Source organism: Monodon monoceros, unplaced genomic scaffold (genome assembly GCF_005190385.1).
Source record: "Monodon monoceros isolate NGI ecotype Baffin Bay Population unplaced genomic scaffold, NGI_Narwhal_1 Super_Scaffold_13, whole genome shotgun sequence".
Classification (NCBI taxonomy): Eukaryota; Metazoa; Chordata; class Mammalia; order Artiodactyla; family Monodontidae; genus Monodon; species Monodon monoceros.
This window is the reverse complement of record NW_021703769.1, coordinates 73,281,098-73,306,150: the sequence shown is the minus strand read 5'-3', so window position 1 is coordinate 73,306,150 and position 25,053 is coordinate 73,281,098. Positions and strand designations below refer to the sequence as shown.

Genomic DNA, 25,053 nt, shown 5'->3' with positions numbered 1-25,053 from the left:
TTCCATTTCTCTAGGAGGTGGGTCAAAAAGGATCTTGCTGTGATTTATGTCATAGAGTGTTCTGCCTATGTTTTCCTCTAAGAGTTTTATGGTGTCTGGCCTTCCATTTAGGTCTTTAATCCATTTAGAGTTTATTTTTGTGTATGGTGTCAGGGAGTGTTCTAATTTCATTCTTTTCCATGTAGCTGTCCAGTTTTCCCAGCACCACTTATTGAAGAGGCTATCTTCTCCATTGTATATTCTTGCCTCCTTTATCAAAGATAAGGTGACCATATGTGCGTGGGTTTATCTCTGGGCTTTCTATCCTGTTCCATTGATCTACATTTCTGTTTTTGTGCTCCTGAAGTCCAGGAGCCCGACTCCTCCAGCTCCGTTTTTCTTTCTCAAGACTGCTTTGGCTATTCGGAATCTTTTGTGTTTCCATACAAATTGTGAAATTTTTTGTTCCAGTTCTGTGAAAAATGCCAATGATAGTTTGATAGAGATTGCATTGAATTTGTAGATTGCTTTGGGTAGTATAGTCATTTTCACAATGTTAATTCTTCCAATCCAAGAATATTGTCTATCTCTCCATCTGTTTGTATCATCTTTAATTTCTTTCATCTGTGTCTTATAATTTTCTGCATACAGGTCTTTTGTCTCCTTAGGTAGGTTTATTCCTAGGTATTTTATTCTTTTTGTTGCAATGGTTAATGGGAGTGTTTTCTTAATTTCTCTTTCAGATTTATTGTCATCAGTGTATAGGAATGCAAGAGATTTCTGTGCATTAATTTTTTATCCTGCTACTTTACCAAATTCATTGATTAGCTCTAGTAGTTTTCTGGTAGCATTTTTAGGATTCTCTATGTATACTATCATTCATCTGCAAGCAGTAACAGTTTTACTTCTTCTTTTCTGATTTGGATTCCTTTTATTTCTTTTTCTTCTGTGATTGCTGTGGCTAAAACTTCCAAAACTGTGTTGAATAATAGTGGTGAGAGTGGGCAACCTTGACTTGTTCCTGATCTTAGTGGAAATGGTTTCAGTTTTTCACCATTGAGAACGATGTTGACTGTGGGTTTGTCATATATGGCCTTTATTATGTTGAGGTAGGTTCCCTCTATGCCCACTTTCTAGAGAATTTTTATCATAAATGGATGTTGAATGTTGTCAAAAGCTTTTTCTGAATCTATTGAGATGATCATATGGTTTTTCTCCTTCAATTTGTTAATGTGGTGTATCACATTGATTGATTTGCGTATATTGAAGAATCCTTGCATTCCTGGAATAAACCCCACTGGATCATGGTGTATGATCCTTTTAATGTGCTGTTAGATTCTGTTTGCTAGTATTTTGTTGAGGATTTTTGCATCTGTGTTCATCAGTGATATTGGCTTGTAGTTTTCTTTTTTTGTGGCATCTTTGGTTTTGGTATCAGGGTGATGGTGGCCTTGTAGAACGAGTTTGGGCGTGTTCCTCCCTCTGCTATATATTGGAAGAGTTTGAGAAGGATAGGTGTTAGGTCTTCTCTAAATGTTTGATAGAATTCGCCTGTGAAGCCATCTGGTCCTGGGCTTTTGTTTGTTGGAAGATATTTAATCACAGTCTCAATTTCAGTGCTTGTGATTGGTCTGTTTATATTTTCTATTTCCCCCTGGTTCAGTCTCAGAAGGTTGTGCTTTTCTAAGAATTTGTCCATTTCTTCATATAGTTGCTTGTAGTAATCTCTCATGATCCTTTGTATTTCTGCATTGTCAGTTGTTTCTTCACCTTTTTCATTTCTATTTCTATTGATTTGAGACTTCTCCCTTTTTTTCTTGATGAGTCGGGCTAATGGTTTATCTATTTTGTTTATCTTCCCAAAGAACCAGCTTTTAGTTTTATTGATCTTTGCTCTTGTTTCCTTCATTTCTTTTTCTTTTATTTCTGATCTTGTCTTTATGATTTCTTTCCTTCTGCTAACTTTGGGGTTTTTTTGTTCTCCTTTCTCTGATTGCTTTAGGTGTAAGGCTAGGTTGTTTATTTGAGATGTTTCTTGTTTCTTGAGGCAGGATTGTATTGCTGTAAACTTCCCTCTTAGAACTGCTTTTGCTGCATCCCATAGATTTTGGGTCTTAGTGTTTTCATTGTCATTTGTTTCTAGGTATTTTTTGATTTTCTCTTTTTTTTAAATTTAATTTTATTTATTTTTTTACACAGCAGGTTCATATTAGTTATCCATTTTACACATATTAGTGTATATATGTCAATCCCAATCTCCCAGTTTATCACACCACTGCCACCAGATTTCCTCAGTGATCTCTTGGTTATTTAGTAGTGTATTGTTTAGCCTCCATGTGTTTGTATTTTTTACACATTTTTTCCTGTAATTTATATCTAGTCTCATAGCGTTGTGGTCGGAAAAAATACTTGATACGATTTCCATTTTCTTAAATTTACTGAGGCTTGATTTGTGACCCAAGATGTGATCTATCCTGGAGGATGTTCCATGCGCACTTGAGAAGAAAGTGTAATCTGCTGTTTTGGATGGAATGTCCTGTAAATATCAATTAAGTCCATCTTGTTTAATGTATCATTTAAAGCTTGTGTTTCCTTATTTATTTTCATTTTGGGTGATCTGTCCATTGGTGAAAGTGGGGTGTTAAAGTCCCCTACTATGATTGTGTTGCTGTTGAGATCCCCTTTTATGGCTGTTAGCATTTGCCTTATGTATTGAGGTGCTCCTATGCTGGGTGCATAAATATTTATAATTGTTATATCTTCTTCTTGGATTTATCCCCTGATCATTATGTAGCATCCTTCAGTGTCTCTTGTAATAGTCTTTATTTTAAATTCTATTTTGTCTGATATGAGAGTTGCTACTCCAGCTTTCTTTTGATTTCCATTTGCTTGGAATATCTTTTTCCATCCCGTTACTTTCAGTCTGTTTGTGTCCCTAGGTCTGAAGTGGGTCTCTGGTAGACAGCATATATATGGGTCTTATTTTTGCTTCCCTTTAGCCAGTCTGTGTCTTTTGGTGGGAGCATTTAATCCATTTACATTTAAGGTACTTATCGATATGTATGTTCCTATTACTATTTTCTTAATTCCTTTGGGTTTGTTATTGTAAGTCTTTTCCTTCTCTTGTGTTTCCTGCCTAGAGAAGTTCCTTTAGCATTTGTGGTAGAGCTGGTTTGGTGGTGCTGAATTCTCTTAGCTTTTGGTTTTCTGTAAAGGTTTTAATTTCTCCGTCAAATCTGAATGAGATCCTTGCTGGGTAGAGTAATCTTGATTGTAGGTGTTTCCCTTTCATCACTTTAAATATGTCCTGCCACTCACTTCTGGCTTGCAGAGTTTCTGCTGAAAGATCAGCTGTTAACCTTATGGGGATTCCCTTTTATGTTAATTGTTGCTTTTCCCTTGCTGCTTTTAATATTTTTTGTTTGCATTTAATTTTTGATAGTTTGATGAATATGTGTCTTGGCATGTTTCTCCTTGGATTTATCCTGTATGGGACTCTCTGTGCTTCCTGGTCTTGATTGAATATTTCCTTTCCCGTATTAGGGAAGTCTTCAACTGTAATCCCTTCAAATATTTTCTCAGTCCCTTTTTCTTTCTCTTCTACATCTGGGACCCTTATAATTCGAATGTTGGTGTGTTTAATGTTGTCCCAGAGGTCTCTGAGACTGTCCTCAATTCTTTTCATTCTTTTTTCTTTTTTCTGCTCTGCAGTAGTTATTTCCACTATTTTATCTTCCAGGTCACTTATCCGTTCTTCTGCCTCAGTTATTCTGCTACTGTTTCCTTCTAGAGAATTTTTAATTTCCTTTATTGTGTTGTTCATCATTGTTTGTTTGCTCTTTAGTTCTTCTAGGTCCTTGTTAAACGTTTCTTGTATTGTCTCCATTCTATTTCCAAGGTTTTGGATCATCTTTACTATCATTACTCTGAATTCTTTTTTCAGATAGACTGCCTATTTCCTCTTCATTTCTTTGGTCTGGTGGGTTTTGCCTTGCTCCTTCATCTGCTGTGTGTTTCTCTGTCTTCTCATTTTGCTTAACTTACTGTGTTTGAGGTCTCCTTTTCGCAGGCTGCCCCCAGTTGTTCCCGTTGTTTTTGGTGTCTTCCCCCAGTGGCTAAGGTTGGTTCAGTGGATTGTGCAGGTTTCCTGGTGGAGGGGACTGGTGTCTGTGCTCTGGTGGATGAGGCTGGATCTTGTCTTTCTGGTGGGCAGGACCACGTCCGGTGGTGTGTTTTGGGGTGTCTTTGACCTTATTATGATTTTAGGTGGCCTCTCTGCTAATGCGTGGGGTTGTGTTTGTGTCTTGCTAGTTGTTTGGCATAGGGTGTCCAGCACTGTAGCTTGCTGGTTATTGAGTGGAGCTGGGTCTTAGCATTGAGTTGGAGATCTCTGGGAGAGCATTCACTGTTTGATATTATGTGAGGCCAGGAGGTCTCTGACAGACCAATGTCCTGAACTCGGCTCTCCTACCTCAGAGGCTCAGGCCTGACGCCCGGCCAGAGCACCAAGACCCTGTCAGCCACACAACTGAGAAGAAAATGGAGAAAAAAAAAGAACGAACAAAAGAAAAATAAATAAATAAAATAGTAAAGTTATTAAAATAGAAAAAAGTTATTAAAAATAAAAAAGTAATTAAAAAAAAGAGAGAAAGAAAGAAGAGAGCAACCAAATCAAAAACAAATCCACAAATGATAACAAGCACTAAAAACTATACTTAAAAAAAACCCCCTAGAACCGTAGGACAAATGGCAAAAGCAAAGCTATACAGACAAAATCACACACAGAAGCATACACTTACACACTCACAAAAAGAGAAAAAGGAAAAAAAAAGTATATATATAAAAGGAAGAGAGCAACCAAATCAATAAACAAATCTACCAGTGATAATAATTTCTAAATACTAAACTAAGATAAACATAAAACCAGAAACCAGTCAGTCGCATACAGCCAACCCCTAGTCTACTGTGGCTCCCAAAGTCCACCGCCTCAATTTTGGGTTGATTCGTTGTCTCTTCAGGTATTCCACAGATGCAGCCTACATCAAGTTGATTGTGGAGATTTAATCCGCTGCTCCTTAGGCTGCTGGGAGAAATTTCCCTTTCTCTTCTTTGTTTGCACAGTTCCCGGGACTCAGCTTTGGATTTGGCCCTGCCTCTGTGTGTAGGTCGCCGGAGGGCATCTGTTCTTCCCTCAGACAGGATGGGGTTAAAGGAGCCGCGGATTCGGGGGCTCTGGCTCACTCAGGCTGGGGGAGGGAGGGGTATGGATGCGGGGCGGGCCTGCGGCGGCAGTGGCCAGCATGACGTTGTACCAGCCTGAGGCTCACCGTGCGTTCTCCCGGGGAAGTTGTACCTGGATCACGGGCCCCTGGCAGTGGTGGGCTGCACAGGCTCCTGGGGGGTGTGGTTAGTGACCTGTGCGCGCACACAGGCTTCTTGGTGGCTGCAGTAGCAGCCCTAGCATCTCATGCCCATCTCTGGGGTCCACGCTGATAGCTGCGGCTCGCGCCTGTCTCTGGAGCTCGTTTAGGCAGTGCTCTGAATCTCCTCTCCTCGCGCACCCTGAAACAATGGTCTCTTGCCTCTTTGGTAGTTCCAGACCTTTTCCCGGACTCCCCCCCCCCCCCCCCCCCCCCCCGGCTAGCTGTGGCGCACTAGCCCCTTCAGGCTGTGTTCATGCAGCTGACCCCAGTCCTCTCCCTGGGATCTGACCTCTGAAGCCTGAGCCTCAGCTCCAGCCCCAACCCGTCCCGCCGGGTGAGCACACAAGCCTCTCGGGCTGGTGAGTGCCGGTCGGCACCGATCCTCTGTGTGGGAATCTCTCCGCTTTGCCCTCTGCACCCCTGTTGCTGCGCTCTCCTCTTTGGCTCCTAAGCTTCCCCGCCCCACCACCTTCGTCTCCACCAGTGAAGGGGCTTCCTAGTGTGTGAAAACCTTTCTTCCTTCACAGCTCACTCCCAGAGGTGCAGGTCCTATCCCTATTCTTTTTTCTCTGTTTTTCCTTTTCTTGTTGTTGTTTTTTTGTTTTTTGTGATACGCGGGCCTCTCACTGCTGTGGCCTCTCCCATTGCAGAGCACAGGCTCCGGACGCGCAGGCTTAGTGGCCACGGCTCACGGGCCCAGCTGCTCTGGCGCATGTGGGATCTTCCCGGACCGGGGCACAAACCCATGTCCCCTGCATTGGCAGGCGGACTCTCAACCACTGCACCACCAGGGAAGCCCTGTTTTTCCTTTTTTCTTTTGCCCCACCCAGGTACGTGGGGAGTTTTTTGCCTTTTGGGAAGTCTGAGGTCTTCTTCCATCATTCAGTAGGTGTTCTGTAGGAGTTGTTCCACATGTAGATGTAGTTTTGATGTATTTGTGGGGAGGAAGGTGATCTCCACATCTTACTTGTCTGCCATCTTGAAGGCGCCCCTCAATTCTGTGCATTTTTGATGCTAGCTCTTTACATGAAGTCTATGAGATTTATCTGCAAGTCATTCATTCTCATTGCTGTATAGTATTCCTTTTTAATGAGTGTATTAACGTTTATTTACCATTCTTCATTGTATTTTGAACACTGGAGTCTTCCTTCCTACCAAATTTCCTGGGCGGAGTATTTGTGTGTTTGTTCGGAGTTGGGTGGAATGTCTTATTCTGTCTCCATTACTTTTGGATGGTCAAATAATTAATCCTGCTAAGCCTCCATTTTTTCATCTCTAAAGTGATCATGGTAGGGCTTCCCTGGTGGCACAGTGGTTGAGAGTCCGCCTGCCGATGCGGGGGACGCGGGTTCGTGCCCCGGTCCGGGAGGATCCCACATGCCGCGGAGCGGCTGGGCCCGTGAGCTGTGGCTGCTGGGCCTGCGCATCCGGAGCCTGTGCTCCGCGGCGGGAGAGGCCACAACAGTGAGAGGCCTGCGTACCACAAAAAAAAAAAAAAGAAGTAAAGTGATCATGGTAATATCTACCCTGCCTGCCTAAGAGAAAAATGGATACAAAAGCATTTAAAAAATTTAAAGCCTAAACAACAGTCAACAGTGGGTGAGGAGAGAGTGGTCAAGTGGATTTATGAAGACAGCAGAAAGTTTAAGCACTTGGTTGGTATTGAGATGTTTCTCCATCCTTTTAAGTCTTCCTTCCTTGAAGTCTTGAGCTTCAAAGGAAGCTTCAGTGAGAGCACATGCATGCAGAGTGCAGAAGTAGTAAGTCGTAAAGTATGCAACTCCTCCTGTAGATATGGCAGAAGCATAAGAGGGCGTGTGGCCAGAGAACACTTCCTGAGTATCGTCTCTTTGTTCTTGCTACTCAACATCTTGGCCCTCCCACTCCTTACAATGGCTACGGTCCCCTCCAAACTGATAGCTGCCAGGGTTCATGTTTTGGGCCTCCTCTACCTTCTGAACTTCCATGCCCAAGTGTTTCAGCTCCCCACTGGACATATGATCCTATCTGAATGTCCCATGAATGCTCCATATACCACATGTAGAGAGTAGAATGCATCTTCTCGAACTTTCTTCTGTGTGCCCTGTTTTGTGAGTGATATTGCCACTCACTGGAAACCCCAAACTCACTCACGTATTCCTTCTCTCTCACCCTAACTCGTGTCTGTCTCCTGCCTTGTGATGATATCTCTTAAATGTTTCTCAAATCTCTCCTCTCTTTTTGATCACCACCACTCACACCTTAACATGATGCCCCTTCTAGTCTGGGCTGGGCTGCTGCAACAGCTCCAGGACTAGTTTCCTTATCTGTCACAGAGACCAGGCTTTATCCTCCCTTGTATCTCTAACTATATCCAGAACTCAGGTCTCATCTTCCTTTAACAGCTGCGGAACCTTAACAAAGTTACCACGTTCTCAGATTCAGTGTCCTTATTTGTCAAACAGAGATCATTATCATACCTTCCTCATGAGGTTTTCAAAAGATTAGGTGAAACAGTGATAGAATATATGTCAAGCACTTAGCAGGGTGCTTCCCAGCACGCAACAGATGCTCAATAAATGGTGGTTGGCCTTACTGTTAGTGCCTGAGGTCTGTCTTTGTGCTATCTACCTTCTATGTAAAAATTGTAAATTGTGCCTCAGATCATGTTACTTTCCTTCTCCATGCTTTAGGTACCTTGTCACGTACAGATAAAATCTAACCTCAAGGGCACCAAGGCTGCATAATGAATCTTGTGGGCCCTAAGCACTTTGGTCTTCACAGAAAAACAATAAAACAACAATTTAAAAAAGAGTATTAAAAATCTTATTTGATAACTGTGTCTTTCTGATTTTAAAAGAAATTTAAACATCTTCCTGAACCCTTAAAAATATCGGGGGACCTAGGCACTGTGTTTACTGTGATGAATAGAGAAGTCCTCCCTCAAGGGACCATGTACCTTCTCTCTCTCTCTCTTTTTATCCCCAGTCTTGCTGATGTTATTTCCTCCCACCCATCTTTTTTTCTTTTAGTTTCTCTCTCTCTCTTTCCTCCCTCCCTCCCTCCCTTCGTTCCTTCCTTTCTTCCTCCCTTCCTCTCTCTCCATCTGTCCCTGTTACTCCTTTCTTACTTGATGTCTTTCTTTTGTTTCATTAGTTTTTGTTCTTTTGTTTATTATTGTTTTCTTTGGGCTTCCTCTCTCTTTTTTTTTTTTTTTCTAATTCCTTGGGTTATATGCTTACCTTATTAATTATCAGTTCTTCCTTTCCCCCCCTTAATATATGCATTTATATAGTTACTTCCAAGTATTGCATTAGCACGATCCTACAAGCTTTGAGATGTACTGTTTCATGTTCTGTTAGTTTCATGTAACTTCTAATGGCAATATGATTAATTATTTGACCCACATTTGTTTTAGAAGTCTTTTAAAACTGCCCAAATGTGTGAATCCTTTGTGGTATTTTTATTGTTGGGTTCTGTTTTTTATTGCTTTATGTTCAAAGATGATCTGTAAGCTAAATTGAGACTTGTTTGTGGCCTGTCAATTGTTTAAATGTTCCATATACTCTTGTAGAGAATATACGATTATTAGAAAGTCAGGTACAATGTCCATTAGATCAAACATCTTAATTTTGTTGTTCAGTTCTACCGTATCTTTGCTAAATTTTTGTCCTTATCTGTTCAGTACTGAGAGATATGTTAATATTTCCCACTATGATTGTGGATTTGTTAATTTCTTCTTGTAATGTGGTCCATTTTTGCTTTATGTAATTTGAAGCTATGTTGTTAGGTGCTTGGTAGTTTGTAATTCCTAAGAGCTTCTGGTGGATTGTTACTTTTATCATTATGTAATGACCTTCTTCATCCCCATAAGGCTGTTTGCCCTAAAGTCTGTTTTTATCTGATGTTTATAGAGTGATTCCAGCTTTCTTTTGGTTAGTATTGTCATGGTCTATATTTTCTTTATCCAATTCCACTCTGTTTTTTAATATTGATTGTATTCATTTTGTGTAGTTACTATAACCAATTACCATAATCTTGATGGCTTAAAACAACAGAAATGTTTTCTCTCACAGTTCGAGGCTAGAATTCTGAAATTAAGATGTTGGCCGAGCCATGCTTTCCCTGAAGGGTCTAGGAAGTAATCCTCCCTTTCCTTTTCCTAGCTTCTGGGGGTTGTTAGAATCCTGGGCATTGCTTGGCTTGCAGCTGTATCCTTCAGTATCTGTTGTCAAATGACCTTCTTCCCTCTGTGTATCTATCTCTAAATTTTTCTCATATGAGTGCACCATATTTTCTCATACGAGTGCACCAAATTAATCAAATCTTAATTTGATTACATATGCAAAACCCCTATTTCCAAATAAGGTCATACTCATAGGTTCAGAGTAGACAGGGGGCCACTGATCAACTCAGTACCTTCATAATTCGAAATTATGAAACATTTAAGGCGTACAAAAGGTCCCGTATTCTGTGCACGTTTGAGCTCCAAAACGCCAGCCTTTAGTTAATGAGCAATGCATCCTTCACCCCATCCCAGCAGATAGAGTCTCAGCTCTGATTATAACTTACCTCTGGGTGTTTCCTTTAACTTATTGCAAGCTCAGCTATGCATTTACAGTATTAAAAATTTTTTCATTCAGAATTTCTAGGTAGTTTATTGGAAAGTTTTCCTGTTGTTTTAGCCTTCCATCTTGCTGGAAATAGAACTATCATAAGTGGGTTTTTAAAAATAGCTTTATTGAGATTTTTTTCACATGATGTCATTCATCCACTGAACGTGTACAATTTAGTGGCTTTTAGTATATTCACAAAGTTGTGCAAACATCACCACACTCTATTTCTGGAACATTTACATCGCCCAAAAAGACACTCGATACACATTAGCAGTCACTCCCCATTCCCTCCCCAAATACCCACCACCCTAAGCAGATACAGATCTACTTTCTATCTCTATAGATGTGCCTATTCTGTGCATTTCAGGTAAACAGAACCATACGGTATGCGGTCTTTCCTGTCCAGCATTATTTCTTCGGCATGTTTTAAGGTTCACTCATGTATATATCACTACAGACAGTCTCTGACTTTCAGTGGTTCGATTTATGATTTTTTTGACTTTATGATGGTACAAAAGTGATAAGCATTCAGTAGAAACCATACTTTGAATTTTGATCTTTTCCTGAGCCAGCAATATGCAGTAGGGTACTGTCTTATGGTGCTGGGCAGTGGCAGCGAGCCACAGCGCCCAGTCAGTCACGTAACATGCAGGTAAACAACCAACACACTTACAACCATTTTGTACCCATGCAACCATTCTGTTTTACACTTTCAGTACAGTATTCAATAAATTCCATGAGATATTCAACACTCTTTATTATAAAACATGCTTTGTGTTAGAATGAGTTTGCCCAACTGTAGGTGAGTGTTCTGAGCACGTTTAAGGGAGGCTAGGCTAAGCTATGATGTTTGGTAGGTTAGATGTTTTAAATGCATTTTCAACTTACGATATTTTCAACTTATGATGGGTTTATCGGGATGTAACTCTTTTGTAAGTTGAGGAAGATCTGTACTTTTTTAAAAAGATAGTTTTTTTATTGCCAGATAGTATCACATTGCGTGGATGTACCACATTTTGTTTTATTCACTTATCAGCTAATAGACACAGCTAATATGAATAATGCTTCTATGAACATTTGTGTACAAGTTTTCAAGTGGGCATATCTTTTCAGTTCTCTAGGGTAAAAAATGGAACTGCTGGATCATATGGGAAAACTACGCTTAGCATTTTGAAGAACTGCCAAAGTATTTTCCAAAGTAGCCGCACCATTGTGCATTCCCACTAGTAATGTCCTATCGGGAGTGATTTTAAAATCCAACACAGGTGTCTGCACTCGACCTGGGATGAGTCCTTACAGATTTTGGAGCACAGTGAAGGTGATGTTATTGGAATGGTTGGTGCACGGTGATGTGGCATGAGAGATTAAAGACCAGGAAGCAGGTCACTTCTTGTGACCAGGAAGTGTTGGAGTAATCCAGTTCTCAGTTGATGGTTCCTCTGTTGGGCTGGTGGAGGGCAGAAAAGATGTCAGGGTTCCCGAAAAACACCATGGACGGTGGAAATGATTCTCAGGTAGCAAAATGATGTTCACTTGAGACCAATCCTGAGATGCTTGCTGAACCTTTCCTTTTTGATTTTATATCACAGAAAATAAATTTTTATTTTCAGAGAAGCAGGAAACGGAATACAGGTGTTGCCGTTATGGGGTGGAGGAGCGTCCTGTGACTGGAGCAGGTTTACTGGCCTTTGACTTACTTGAGGATGCCTTCCTGGGAGTCTGTGGTCCTCCTAGGCCTTGTGGTCTGCCCTCCATGAAAGCTGAGGATGCTTTTTACATCTCTGGCCCACGGTCTTCCTGCCCGTGGCAGGAAGTGGGGTGTGTGTGCGTGCACACGCCTGACGGTGAACAGGGTAGCTTGAGCGTTTGAAATAGCAGAAGAGAATGAGAGCCCTTAACAGCAAAAGTTTTCAAGCCGGGAAGTAAAACCTCCCATAACTGTAGGATTTAAAAATTACCCATCAGGCTGTTTATCGTTTAGTGGAACAATAGGTATAAAGCTACCACCATCCTGGGAACGTGCAGCTGCTCGGTGAGGCTTGTTACCGAGGCCTTCTACTCTTCTGGGCACGGTTATCACCCTTCTGGGTTTTTCTTCTCTGTGATTTATTCTCAAACATTTTGTATTTCCTTTTTGCCATTTAAATGAGATTTAGATAAAACCATTAGGTATAGAACGGTGGCAGATGGCTACACACTTTAAACTCATGATAAAATTAATCTGTATATTATTCTCTGTTCAAATGAAGCAAAAACACCTGCAGTCTGGAAGTTCCTTATTGCTGCCTTTTCTGTGTTGCACTGCACATCTCCTGGAATATCTAGCCTTGTGGTAATTGATCGTGAAGAAAGGAAATCAGGCAGGGATGACAGCCCGAGTTCTGTCCCATTTTGTGTGTCTTTCTTGGTCCACGTGTCCCCTGCTTTTGGCAGTCTCTCCCTTTCATAGACCGCCCCTGCCATCCACCCCATTTCCCAAAAGGAGGGAGAGGCTCTTCATGGGTGACCAGCCTTAACCCCACACCTCACAGTTGCTCTGACCTTCCTCTCAATTGAAATGTGTTCAGGGCATATTCCGATATCAATAAATTGAGAACATAATTTTTTCTGCAACGGGTAATGTTAAAATTTCCACTGAAGCTATATCTGAGCCTGAGTGGCATATCCTGGTATGGTGATTTTCAAATAATTCTTTTTCTCCCCCTCCTTTTTCTAGGTTTATCTAAATCCCTTGGGCTCATTGAAGGTTATGGTGGGCGGGGCAAAGGGGGCCTTCCTGCTACCCTTTCCCCGGCTGAAGAAGAGAAAGCCAAGGGACCCCATGAGAAGTATGGCTACAATTCCTACCTCAGTGAAAAAATTTCACTGGATCGTTCCATTCCGGATTATCGTCCCACCAAGTAAGTTCTGATTCAGTCATTCAGAGGAGCTTGCTTTATCAGATGGTTGGGCGTAGACCCATGTCTGTGACATTTTCTTGTGTTACTTGTACCTAGTGGAGGAGCTTTTATCTCGTCTCCTCCATAATCAATAAATAGTACTATTGATTATGAAAATAAATAGAGCTAAATAAGAATTTTTAATTTTTATAAAATAATACAGAAGCATAGAGAAAGTTCCGTGATACAAAAAATTTTTAAGTAAAAATTTAAAAATCAACATGATCTCATTACCTAGAGGTGGTGACTAGTAAAATACTCGTATTTTGTCTTTGAGTCTATTTCTATACAGATTATGAGCATATGATGTGTTTCATTTATCCTTTTTTTCATTTATTATTTCATGAGCATTTTCTGATGTTATTAGTTATGATCATTATTTTCATTGTTAGAAATCTAGATTATTTCCAAATTTTCATTATTATAAATATGAAATATTTATAATATTATAAATATTTATAATTTTTATAAGATAAAATTTCATTTTTATAAATAAAAATTGATAAAAATTTATTTAAAAATTCTCATTATTATAAATAACACTTGGATGGATATCTCCCCACTCAAATCTTTATGTATATTGATTTGATATTTACTTTCTTAACCCACGCTTCTAAAGGTGTAATCCTTAGATCACATTGTAGGAGTACTTTTGGAGGCTCTCGATACATATAGTGATATTTTCCTCCAGAGAGTTTATAGAAGTTTCTGCTCCTATTGGAACTTTACTAGACCCTTCCCAAACTGGGTACTAGCATTTAAATAATGCTTTTCCCAGCTGGTAGGTGAAAGAGTACATCCTGTGATTGTTTCAACTTACAATTTTTTGTTTGAGATTCTTACCTTTGGAACAGTTTGTTTGCGTCTTGGTTGGTTTATGAGAGGTCTTTGTTCCGTGCCCTCAGATTTAAGAATTATTTGTTTTCTCCTTGTGAAAGAGAGAAGAGAGATTGGTGGGAAAATCAAGATGCTGGGGGAAAATATCCTATTTTCTAGGCAGTAGTCCTCCTTGGCTTTTCAAACAGATACTTCATCTTCTGTTAGATTTGTGGTGTCTCTCTTTCTTTCGTTTGCAGTGTGCCCTTGCTTGGAGTAGATTATTTCTTTTTCAAATGGGTTTTGTACGAATCAGTTAAGTATCCTGGTTACTGAGAAAAATAGATTCAAGATAAGGAAAATTACCTTAAATGAATTTAAAATTGCAGCATTAGCTGAGAAAACTGTTAAATCTCTCTCTCTGCCTAATAAGCATATATTCATTTTGAATCACTAGGAAAACATACATCACCCCTGTTGGAAGCTATTTTGTGTTCCTGGACTTTTGCTCTCAAAAACATCTGGCTGTTTTCATTTCCTGGTGCTCTCTGATTAGCCTTTCTTATTTGGATGTTGGCAAATAAACAGAGCTGTTATTTTTGTAGTCCTGTGAGAATGAAGATGCTTCCAACATGGAGCTTAGTGGAAATGGGTCAGTTGAACAATATCAGTGAGCACGTATTATGTACCAGATGGTTTTCCCCACACTAGGGGCAGAACATTGGATAAGATAGTCCTTGCCTACATACTCTTGTCTGGGGAGGGAGACAGATGTGCAAGCAGGTCAGTCCAGCACATTGTGGTCTATGTGGGTATGTCAGGCCAGAGACATACACAGTATGTACAGGGAGGATCTGGGAAGGTTTCCTGCTTGAGATGACGCAGAAGCTTAGTCTTGAAGGCCCATTAAGGGTTAGAAAATTAAAGAGCGGAGACAGATAAAGACAAGTAGGAAGGGGAATAGCAAGATCAGAGCTGGGGATGCAGATAAAAACATGGCACGCCCAGGCAGGAATACACAGCTCTGTGGTGCTCTATAGTGTAGCATGGTGGCTTGAATATACCAGGGGTCCCCAACCCCCAGGCCGCAGACCGGTACTGGTCCGTGGCCTGTTAGGAACCGGGCCGCACAGCAGGAGGTGAGCGGTGGACGAGTGAGTGAAGCTTCCTCTGCCGCTCCCCGTCGCTCGCATTACCGCCTGGACCACCCCCTTCCGCCCCAACCTCGCGCCCATGGAAAAATTGTCTTCCAGGAAACCGGTCCCTGGTGCCAAAATGTTTGGGGACTGCTGGAATACACCACTTAGATTTCGTCCCTCCGGAAACTTTACTAAGATGATAGTAAAGGACTACAGAGGATGACAGACTCTAAGGGACAAAAACAGGTTAGGCTCCCACAGCAGGGAAGAAACACCCACAGAGTTTTGGAAGATGGAAAGAGGATGGATGAATGGTAACTGACATAGCAAACTGGATGAGGCTGAGACCCAACCTTCTACATATGATGGGAAGTGGGGAGAAGGGCAGAAGAATATAGCCTAGTCACACCTCAGAACCCCAGAGACTCAGGAATTGGAGATGCTGGGTACCTCTGATGGCTGGGAGGTAGATTTGAATAGAAGGATTATAGCTGTGTCCCCAGATCCTTTCTTCAACTTTACAGAGCCAGACGCTGCCCTTCCCTACCTGGTGGAACATGGGAGGTTTATTCCCTGGAGATGGTGAACTCTGGGCTTTAGTTCATAAGATGACAGAAGATAGGGCTGTGTACTAAGTGGGGACACCCTTGGCCTCATTACCTCTGCAAGCTTTCACACTCCTGTAGTCCAGATTTGGAAGAATCCACTCTAAGGAAGCCATTCAACCTAAGAGAAATGCCAATAGATCTGATAGGTGCCCCGCATCCCCGAAATGTCAGGGTTCTACTCATTAAACATTAGTAAGGCTCATCCATCTACACAGAGCTGTCATACTCTAAAGTAAGAAAGGAGAACCAGAATCCCTAGACATTTCAGGAGAATCTGTATTATAAAGGGCCTTAGCAACAAGAAGAAGAACAATAGAAAAGGCACTTGGAGGAAACAGACACACTTTAAAACTATAATTAATGTCTTAGTTCATGGAATGTTTTGTTTTATTCACAAAATAAGAATCAAGTGCTATGTTAAAGTGATAATCAGAGAATGAACAAGAGGTCTTGGAAGTTAAGAATAAGATAGAAATAAATAGTTCAATGAAAGTTTAGATAAATAAATTATTGTGGCGATCACTTCAAAATATATACAAATATCGAATCATTATGTTATATACCTGAAACTAATACCAGGTTATATAGCCACCGTGCTGTACAATACATCCTCATGACTTATTTTATAACCGGAGTTTGTACCTGTTGACTCACTTCATCCATCCCCACCCCCTCCTCACCTCTGGCAACTGTGATCTGTTCTGTCAATGAACTTGGGTTTGTTTTTTAAGAGTCTGTGTATAAGTGGGATCTTACAGTATTTGTTTCTCTGACTTCCTTCACTTAGCATAATGCCCCCAAAGTCTATTCATGTCATTGCAGTTGGCAAAATTTCATTCTTTTTATGGCTGACTCATATCTATATGTATCACATTCTCTTTATCCATTCATCCATTTGTGTACACTTAGTTTGTTTCCATATTGTGCCTATTGTAAATAATGCTGCAGTAAACATGGGGAGGGTGAATATATCTTTGTGAATTAGTGTTTTATTTTTGTTTTTTTTTGCGGTACGCGGGCCTCTCACCGTTGTGGCCTCTCCCGTTGCGGAGCACAGGCTCTGGACGCGCAGGCTCAGTGGCCATGGCTCACGGTCCCAGCCACTCTGCAGCATGTGGGATCTTCCCGGACCGGGGCACGAACCTGTGTCCCCTGCATTGGCAGGCAGACTCTCAACCACTGCGCCACCAGGGAAGCCCTGTTTTTGTTGTTTTTTATATAAATACCCAGAAGTGGAATTGCTAGATCATATGGTAGTTCTATTTTTAATTTTTTGAGAAACCTCCACATTGATTTCCATAGTGGCTGCACCAATTTACCTATCTAGCAACAGTGCAACAGGCTCCCTTCTCTCCACATCCTCGCCAACACTTGTTTTTCTAGTCTTTTTGTTAATAGCCATTCTAACAGGTGTGAGGTGATATCTCTCTCTTTTTTTTTTTTTGGCTGCATTGGGTCTTCATTGCTGCGCGCGGGCTTTCTCTAGTTGCGGCGAGCAGGGACTACTCTTCGTTGCGGTGCGCGGACTTCTCATTGCGGTGGCTTCTCTTGTTGTGGAGCGCACGGGCTCAGTAGTTGCGGCTCACGGGCTGTAGAGCGCAGGCTCAGTAGTTGTAGCGCACGGGCTCAGTTGCTCCACAGCGTGTGGGATCTTCCCAGAGCAGGACTCGAACCCGTGTGCTCTGCATGGGCGGGCGGATTCTTAACCACTGCGCCACCAGGGAAGTCCCTCTCATTGTTTTTTATTTGCATTTCCCTGATGATTAGTGATGTTGAGCATCTTTTCATGTACCTGTTGCCCATCTGTATATCATCTTTGGAAAAGTGTCTATTCAGATCCTCTGCCCATTTTTAAATCAGATTGTATGGGGGTTTTTTGCTGTTGAGTTATATTAATTCTTTATATATTTTAGACATTAATCTCATCAGATTTATGATTTGCAAATACTTTCTCCCATTCAGTAGGTCGTCTTTTCATTTTGTTGATGGTTTTCTTTGCTGTGAAGAAACGAATTTAGTCCCCCTTATTTATTTTTGCTTTTGTTGTCTTTGCAAACAAAAAAAATTTTTTTACCATTGTTTCAGAAAGTTTGGAACTGAATTAGTGATGGGCACACACACACACACACACACAAAGCTTGTGAAAAAGGAAAGCAATTATTAGCACAGAAAAAAACCAAAAGTTCCTCAAGAAAGGAACTGCAATTCCATATATTCTGTGGCTGAGCTGTGAACAATATAACCATACAAATATTGAATAGGTATTAAACCACAAGTTATGGTATAACTCTGTTGGAAGAAAGAAGAGGCAAAATGTGTATGTGAGGTGTGGGTAGTATAAGAAAATTAAACCTTTATGGTCAGAAACAGAAAATCAGTTGAAAATATCTAAAAATTAAACATCAGGAATTGCAGCATAATGATTGTTATTTAGAAACATTGAGAGTACAGAAATGGGATAAGACTGTATGTATTTTGTTTTAATAAAATAAAAGTTTAATTATGCCATAAATGTAAATCTACACCAAAAAATTAAGTGCAAGGTAGAAGGGTGAAAGTATAATAGAAGAAAGAGTTGGAGAACTGGGTTGAATGATGTGACCACCTCTGCCTTTTCAGATTCTTCTGGCAGCTATATGGAGGATGAATTTGAAGGTGAAATTAAAGATGAACTTGAGAGCTTGCCCACAGGTCATACATGGTAACCAGAGGTAGCGTTATAAATTCTGGGCTCCACAGCCAAAGGTACCAAATTAACCTTGGTTAGTTGCAAATTCATCCTTGCCGCCAAAGAAGGGCAAGGGCCTTGCCTGCAGAAGCTGCTCCTCTGATATTTGAGCCCAGGGGATAGGAAGGGAGGCAGCTGTCTGGGGCCAGAGCACTTTCTTTCCGCCCCATGCAGCCCAAGCCCAGGAGGAATTATCCCCCCACGGGCAAGATCTTGCTTGTGACACTGCCCAAAAGCTCTCTCGAGTTTAGAGAACTGAAATTGGCTAATTCCATTGCAATTTTATACAGAACCTCAAGTTGCTTTCATTCTTATTGGTTTATTATTACACTACTCTTGACAGAGTTGTTTCTCATAAATATGAATGATTTGGGGGTAATAGTGGGATTAACCATTTGTTGGTCACATTTCATGCAAATGGATTCCAAAATGTTTTCTGTTTTATTTTAATTCTGTGATTTTTTTTTTTTCTTCCCCAGGACAGATATTTTAAATTTGTATGAACCCCCAACTGTCAATCTTTCCATCTTTGTTTCTTCACTGCTTTAAAGCAGAGAACGAGTACTTATAAATATTCTACTCCGTTTTGTGTTCCTTTTCCATCACTCCCACCCATCCAGAGCTTATTTTAGAATATGGTACAAGATATGTATCTTTTGTTTCAAATGTCTGTCCTTTTTTTTTTTTTTTCAAAGCTTTTTCAAAATGATTTTGGAAATAATGCTTCCTCTTTCTCTTATTTGGAGCTGTTAAATGGAATACATTTTGTACTTTTTATACATAAATGGGCTTATTTTCTAGACTCTGTGCTATTTCTTTGGTCTGTTTTTTTTTTTTTCATTTTCTTCTCTTTCCTTTATTTATTTATTTTTTTAAATCATGGAAAATGATTTTTGACTGAAGTCCCCAGTCTGCCAGACACTGTGCTAAAGACATGGTGAGGAACAGGCACATCTTGGCCTCCTAAGAAATCAAAGCAAGTTGGGGAGGCAGGTGGGGCTTTGCAATCCTTTGACTTGTTTTCAGAGGACCTTAGAAACTAAGTTAAGGGGATGTGCACTTCTGGGAGAGTCAGAGGGCAGCGCAGAGGTGACCTTGATCTTAATGGTGAAGACAGAACATTGGAGAGAGTGAACAGCATGTGCAAGAGGACTGGGATAGTTCTTGGATTTCAGGGCTGGCGGAACAGCACAGAAACCTTGGGTTGAGTCATAGGGTCTCCAGAGTGAATCTTGGAAGAAGAGGTTGGAGGGAAAGGGGGAGGCAGGTTCTAAAGCACCTTATGTGCCACTGCTGTGTTAGGTGGTGATGTTCGTCGTTGTCATTGGATGCCAATGAAGGACTTGAGTCAAGATTGTATTTTTGTGGTAATTTCTTAAAAAAAATAATGTTTAACTGTGACAAGAATGTGGAGAAAGGTTAGAGGCATTGGAGGCTGGGAGCAGGATGGCTAAATAAAACCTCTTCTTTTCCCACTCAATACCTGTTGAGCGCCAACCATTTGCTACGCATTGCTTGACAGAAGAGAAAGACTTGATCATACAGTGAGTGTTTTATAATTATCCTATTCCTTTCACGGAAGTGATTTCTCTGTAAAAAACCAAGGACTGAGTAGGGATGGAGTGGAAGGGCTCGATTCAGGGAAAACTTTCTAAGAATCAGTGAGATGAGTCAGTTAATTGGATATGGGGGAATTGGGTGCAATCAGAAGTTTCTAGCTTGGGAGACAGAGTGGAAGTGATTTCATTAACCAGGAGAGAATCCTGCAGAGAGGTTCATGTTTTGCAGGGAGGTGGGGGCAAGGTGGGTAGCAATGCTGCTTGTCCAGGGTTCCCCATAGTTATGGCTTTCTTGAGGGAACCATGAGATTCATCTGTCTGGCTTTATTCATTATTTGACTATGTGTGTGCCAGTGAGGAGGTGATGTTTGCAGACACCAGAAGCCAGACAAGGCTTTATTAACCGCCACTCCTTTCCCTTGCCAAGATATCCCATCCTATATCATGTTGTGGCATATTAATTATCTGCCTGCCCACTTATCTCATAATATGGGGGAGGGGCCACCTAGCAGCACAGAAATCTGTCTGAGCTTGTTAAAGCCACTGCTGAGATCCCTGCATACATTTTATGGCTTGCTTTCTCCTCCCAGACCGTGTAGGTAATTTATGGGCAGTTTCTCCTGCCGATATCTTCAGTTTCTCCTTTGGCCTCCTGCTTATAAATCCAGATGTCAGGTTTCTTTGGAATTCATTTTGCTTCACTCACAAAGACTCCTCTTTTCTTTACTGCCACCAATTCTAAGTTGCCGTAGTCCGACAGTGTCTGCTTTGGACACATATGGTGTGAGATGTCTCTGGACCGTCTTCACGTCACATGTAGCAGACAATTGTATATTTGGGTCTGGAGGTCAGGAATGATGTCTGGCCCGACTGCAGAGATTTGCAGTCATCCAAGTCCAGTGGGTCTTTTGAGTCTGTGTGTATGTGAGTTACGGTGTTATCGTTTAGTGGAATGCATCTACTCATTGGTCAAGACCCAACTCAAGTTTTCCATCCCATGTGAAAAGGACACATTTGATAATTATAGCTGTGACTGGCCTTTTTGTTTTTTCTGAGTCATTCTTTTGATGATGGGTATCCTGCGTCTTACAGGCTGGTCTTCAGCTAGAGTGAAAGCACCTTAAAGAAGGTCAGGAATCCTATGTTAAACTTTGTCTTTACAGATGTGGGCACAGCGGGTAGCCATCCAGCAAATCCTCGTTGGTTGAAATAATAAGAAGTTGCCTGATTAGGAATGTCTTTGAACCACTAACCACAATAATTACTCCCTTTTACTGACTGCCTTTTATGTTTTTGTCACTGTGCTGTATGTTTTATTGATCTCTTTTAAATTTAACCACTCTCCGAAGTAGCTGTGACCGTCTTTGTTTTATAAATGAGGGAAGGGGCATTTGGAGGGGTGAACCAACCTGTCTGAGGTCACACAGTCAGGCAGTGAGGGAACCCAGATTCGAACCCAGCTGTGTGGGTGTCTTTGAGGCCTGTACACATACCCACACACATAGGTGCCTCTGCCTACCCATCTGTATCTGTGGGATGGAACTTTCTACTCCATGCTGGTATCATTAGAAGGCAAAAAAATTTTGAGTCTTAGAGACGGGACAGTTCCTTTGGGGAAGTGAGTGTATGTGCATGCGTGCACGCCTGTGTGTTTGTGTACATGCATATGAAAGTGTTTTTGTGTGTGCATGCATGTTTGTGTACTTGTGTGTGTTTACTTCCTACGTTTTCTTCTCTTGTTCCCTTTTACCCCTTCCAACTCTACCAAAATTCCACTACCAAAGGGGCAGTATCCTGAATTTGATTAACCCTTGCCTATTAAGACCTCCTAGTATATAGTGTAATATAGTTGAAATCCTCTTTAAAAGATACGGTATTTGGGGGGTGGGTAAAGCTCAGTAAAAATAAATACTGTAATATTATTAGGTTCAGGAAATGTCTTACCATAAAGTTGATTTCACCTAGAGGCGTAACCAGGGAGAACTTCTTTGCTTAGGGCTTGTCCTCACCTGGCTGGGGGGTGGGAGAGTGATGGGAAATCCACATGGGGTCGGGGGTGGGGTGCCCTCTCTTTCAATATGTGAGGGTGATAATTCCTGAAGTATTTGTAGTTGAATGTTCATCCCACTTTCATGGGTTCCCTAGGTATGAAAAGCATGTCTGGGTCACTTAAAAGCCTTAATAAGAGAATTTTTCATGGAGGTCAAGTGCACGGACTTGGAAATATGACTGAGTTATAATCCCAGCTTTGCCTCTTACAAACTCTGTGACCTTGGGCAAGTTATTTAACCTTTCTGTGCCTCAGTTTCCTCATATGTGAAACGGTGATATCGACTTCATAGAATCGTTGTGAAGAGTAAATCGATTATTCCCTGTGACCCGCAGAGACTAATATACCAGGCATTACTCTGAGACCTTCTCATGAATTAATGATATCTGGTCAATAAATGTTAGCTGTGATTATTTTGTAAAAGCTCCTTTACCGTATATACCCCTTATCCTTAAAATACCGTGCAAGGTTTAATGACAGAATCTTCAGGAAAGTATCTACCCAAATGAAATGTGGGTACAACTGTGTGCCTCACTCCAATATGGAAAACTCAAGTCCAAGGTAATGGGCATTCCCTTGTCCCCAGGTCAGCACAGAATTCCAGGGCATGGGCCTGAGACAGACACCAGGCTGTGGTGAGCGCCTGGGAAGGAACGTTCGCTTCCTAAGGCTCTTCCAGGACAGATCAGGAGGCTCACCTTTGGGATTCACCACAGCTTCCATATTGAGGAAGTCCAGCCGGGTGTCCTGAGGGCACAGGAGACTTTGGAAAGGCTGGTGGGATGGGACAGCTGCCCCCTGCTTCTAGTCTGCCGTAATCCATAGTCGTCAGACCAAAAACACAGTGTAATGTGTATTCTTACTTTTTCACCAATTGAAATGATTATTTTCCCCACATAGTAAAATCGTCTTTTTGATGAAAAGGGCTGAATATTTAAAAAACCATATTTTAAAGTGTTTCTCAAAGGGAGGTCTTTGGAACTTGTTTAAAAATGTAGGTGGCTGGGCCGTATGCAGTGTTCCTGGTCTGAAGTCCTGGCTGCTTTCTATGAATTAATTCCCTCTGTTGAGAACCTCTAAGGTAGTAAGGAGAGTTTTGAAAGAGTGGGCATTGTTCAGCTGTGGCCTTGGCTGTAGAAAGCCTATGTCCTCAGTGGAGTTTTGATTTCTGAGACTTTCTGTGAAGTTGCTCCGGTGTGGAGCGTGACTGGGCCTCAGAAGCCAACCTTCGGTGAGGGGTAGAGGTTGGGAGTAGGGGGTGCAGCTGAGAGAGGGAAGAGGAAGCGCTGCCTCATCCTCCAGGTTGTGCTGGGGTCTGGGCATCAAATGACTCCATTTTCATCATTTCCTGCCTGTTATGAAAAGATGGAAATCTTAGAATAAATATGGTGATTCAGACAGGGGTCTGGAATGTTCTTGGGGTAAAAGTGTCAGAAGTTGCAAGAGTGACATGTGGAAGCTTGTATAGGGCCTGCAACCCTACTTGCTTAAAGACCCCTGGTCTGGGCTTCCCTGGTGGCGCAGTGGTTGAGAGTCTGCCTGCCGATGCAGGGGACACGGGTTCATGCCCCGGTCCGGGAGGATCCCACATGCCGCGGAGCGGCTGGGCCCATGAGCCATGGCCGCTGAGCCTGCACGTCCAGAGCCTGTGCTCCGCAATGGGAGAGGCCACAACAGTGAGAGACCCACGTACCGCAAAAAAAAAAAAAAAAGACCCCTGGTCTCTCCACACAGGTGGTTCTTGGGAAAGCCTGACATAGGTTCTCAGCCTTCACTGGGCACTGACATCACCTGGGAAGCTTTTATCTTTGGGAGCCCAGACTTCACCCCAGAGTGTATGCATGGATGTAGAACCCATGGGTACGGAGGGCCTACTGTAATTAAATCAGAATCCCTGGGAGCGGGGCTCAAGCATCAGTATTAATTTCTCGTTAATAGGAACTCCAGGTAACCCCAGTGTCTCAAAACATTGAGAACCTGTGGGCCTTCATGTTTCAGGAAGTGTGGTCTTTGCATTTGAATCACCAAGGCTGCTGGTTAAAAATGTCAAGTCTTGGCCTAGCTACAGAGCTAGTAGACTGGTAAATCTACACTATTTCACAAGATCCCTGAGTGATTCTTATTTTTAAATTTGGAGCATCCTAGGGCCCTACCATTTTCTGAGATTCTGTGGAAGTAGATGGAAGAGAAAATGAGGGGCGGAACAGGGCAGGGGTTCCCATGCTTGAGAAGTTCCTGTTCCTTGTTGATTTACCTTGTGTCCGTTCCATCTCTCTGCTTGTTCCTTTCCATCCCATATCCTTGAGTGCATCTGTTTATTTAGTGAATGAAAATGAATAGAAATCAGCCTCATTATGAATGATTTTCCTTTTAGAAATTCATTATACCCCATAAAATGGTTGAAACTCTTGGCAGTGTTTCAAACGTAGAGATACAGAGTAGAAAGATAAATATGAAGCGGAGATACTATTTGCACTACGAGGGGTGTCATTAATATGATGGGGGTCAAAGACTTAGCTAATTTTTAAGAAAGGATTCCCACATCTCCCCGAGGTAGTGCCAGCCTGGCTGTCCCCAATTTATGAATTAGCAAAGTTAATTTAATCTTTTATTGGGCCCTGAAAAGATTAGCATCTAAATGCATTAGTGTGAGGCTGCAGAAAAGATTCCCCTTTATTTCTGTTCTAGAGAGCTTTCTGGACAAGCTTCAATTTCTTGCATGGGGAACTTGGAATCAGTGGGTAGAAACCAATGTGAACCTTGTCCTGTCTACGTAAATGGATCTGCTCTGTGGTCTGTTTACAACCCGCAGGGTCATTGAATTCCAGCTTTACTTTCCTCAGATGTAGATGTGACTATGGGAAATGGAATTCTTGATTTATAACCTTGAATCAAACCAATGTTGGGATTTACAGCAGCGGTGGTTCTTGCTTCTATAACCCTTTGATTACTTTATGTGAGGATTGTTGGCACTGCAGAACTGTAGGAGAACATCTCACCTCGTGTCATTCTCAGAAATTCCCATGATGGCCGTTACTGGGGACTCCAGACTTTGAACCTGCAATGTGTATGTTTCTAGAGGATTTTTCCTGTCTGCCCAGTTACTGTGTCTCTCACTCTATCAGTGCACTTTGAGATAAAACAAACTCACACACACACACACACACACACACACACACACACACACACACACACACACACACACACACACACACAC

At 41.7% G+C, this 25,053-nt stretch overlaps 1 protein-coding gene across 1 annotated transcript in view; it reads left to right on the top strand.

Annotated features, from left to right (window-relative positions):
• GALNT17 (polypeptide N-acetylgalactosaminyltransferase 17) overlaps window positions 1–25,053 on the top strand; it is a 447,113-nt gene that overhangs the window by 166,498 nt on the left and 255,562 nt on the right. Inside the window, exon 2 of the mRNA XM_029221112.1 lies at window positions 12,714–12,897. Coding sequence (XP_029076945.1) covers window positions 12,714–12,897 — 184 coding nt within the window. The remainder of the gene's footprint in view (window positions 1–12,713; window positions 12,898–25,053) is intronic.